Here is a 1,070-nt window from a genome sequence, read left to right as displayed (position 1 = left end):
ACAACGCCTTCTCATCAACCAGTTCGTAACATATCGTACCAAAACTTATGCACAACAATTCCGTAGTAGTAGTTCTGACGGGAGCAAAGCAGGAAGTAATTTGAGGAATTATAAGAGCACCAAATGTCCTGGTAAGGAGGCAGGTTGGTGGGGGGGGGGACTTTCTCCCAGGAGACCGGGGTTCATGTCCAGTTGGAAAAGAAAAGGAAACAGAGTTTTTGTTAACTTTAGGGAACAAACAGAGCTACGTCACATTCTGGGTCACGTGGTAACCTTCAGGAAGTGAAGTCACGTCTGATTTGAACCCAAACCTCCATCTTTTTATCAACTTAGCTCAGTGGTTTTGGTGTCTAAACCTAACCAATCTGGGACTGTTTCACAACGTTAACCACGTGTTTAAAACCGCCACTGGTACGAAGTGAAGTTCTGCTCCAAACAGAATCTACAGACACAGATTTTAAAGAAATTAAAATAAAACTCAGGTTGTTAACACATCTCCAGCCCGATCAGTCTGCTAAAATCTGCAGATTTCCATTCTGGATCCCCGCTGAACACTGTCAAAATAAATCCACAGATTTTGTCTGGGTCTGAGAATAAATACATACGAATCACAGTGCATAACTTTCTGTAGCTAAGCGTACGAGCGGTTCATGAGAAGACAGGAAGTGCAGCGGGTACTACGAGGTGTTGAGGAGCGGTCTGGGATACTGGTAGTAGGACGCCTCCAGCGGCTCGGCGCTGCGCCCGGCGCCAGCGCTGTAGGACGAGTACTGCAGCGCCTCGTAGGCCTTCAGCTCCAGTTTGTGCTGCTGCTCTGAGGACGACATTAAGTTATTGATGGAGAATGGGTGGTTGAAGGCGTAGTGCGGGTCTCCTTTCAGATGCAGCTGTGACTCGTGCGCCATGGCGTGCGGCGGCAACGACAGCGAGGACAGCAGCTGCGAGCCCGACACCTTCAGCTCTGATGGGCCGACGCCCACGCCACCTCGCAGGTCCAGACCGGGCGGCGAGGACGGCAGCGCGGCCGTGTCCAGGAGTCCCGGAGGTTTGTCTCCGCCAGGCGACGCTCG

The 1,070-nt window shown here is 51.3% G+C and overlaps 1 protein-coding gene across 1 annotated transcript in view; it reads right to left on the bottom strand.

The window, feature by feature from the left end:
- Positions 1 to 677: 677 nt before the first annotated feature.
- Positions 678 to 1,070, bottom strand: part of LOC144514014 (forkhead box protein A1-like) — a 5,977-nt gene continuing 5,584 nt past the window's right edge. Inside the window, exon 2 of the mRNA XM_078245207.1 lies at positions 678 to 1,070. This exon is cut by the window's right edge and continues 699 nt beyond it. Within this exon, the coding sequence (XP_078101333.1) occupies positions 678 to 1,070 (393 nt within the window).

This window comes from Sander vitreus, unplaced genomic scaffold, assembly GCF_031162955.1.
Source record: "Sander vitreus isolate 19-12246 unplaced genomic scaffold, sanVit1 ctg410_0, whole genome shotgun sequence".
Taxonomy (NCBI): Eukaryota; Metazoa; Chordata; class Actinopteri; order Perciformes; family Percidae; genus Sander; species Sander vitreus.
This window is presented reverse-complemented; position numbering and strand designations above follow the sequence as displayed.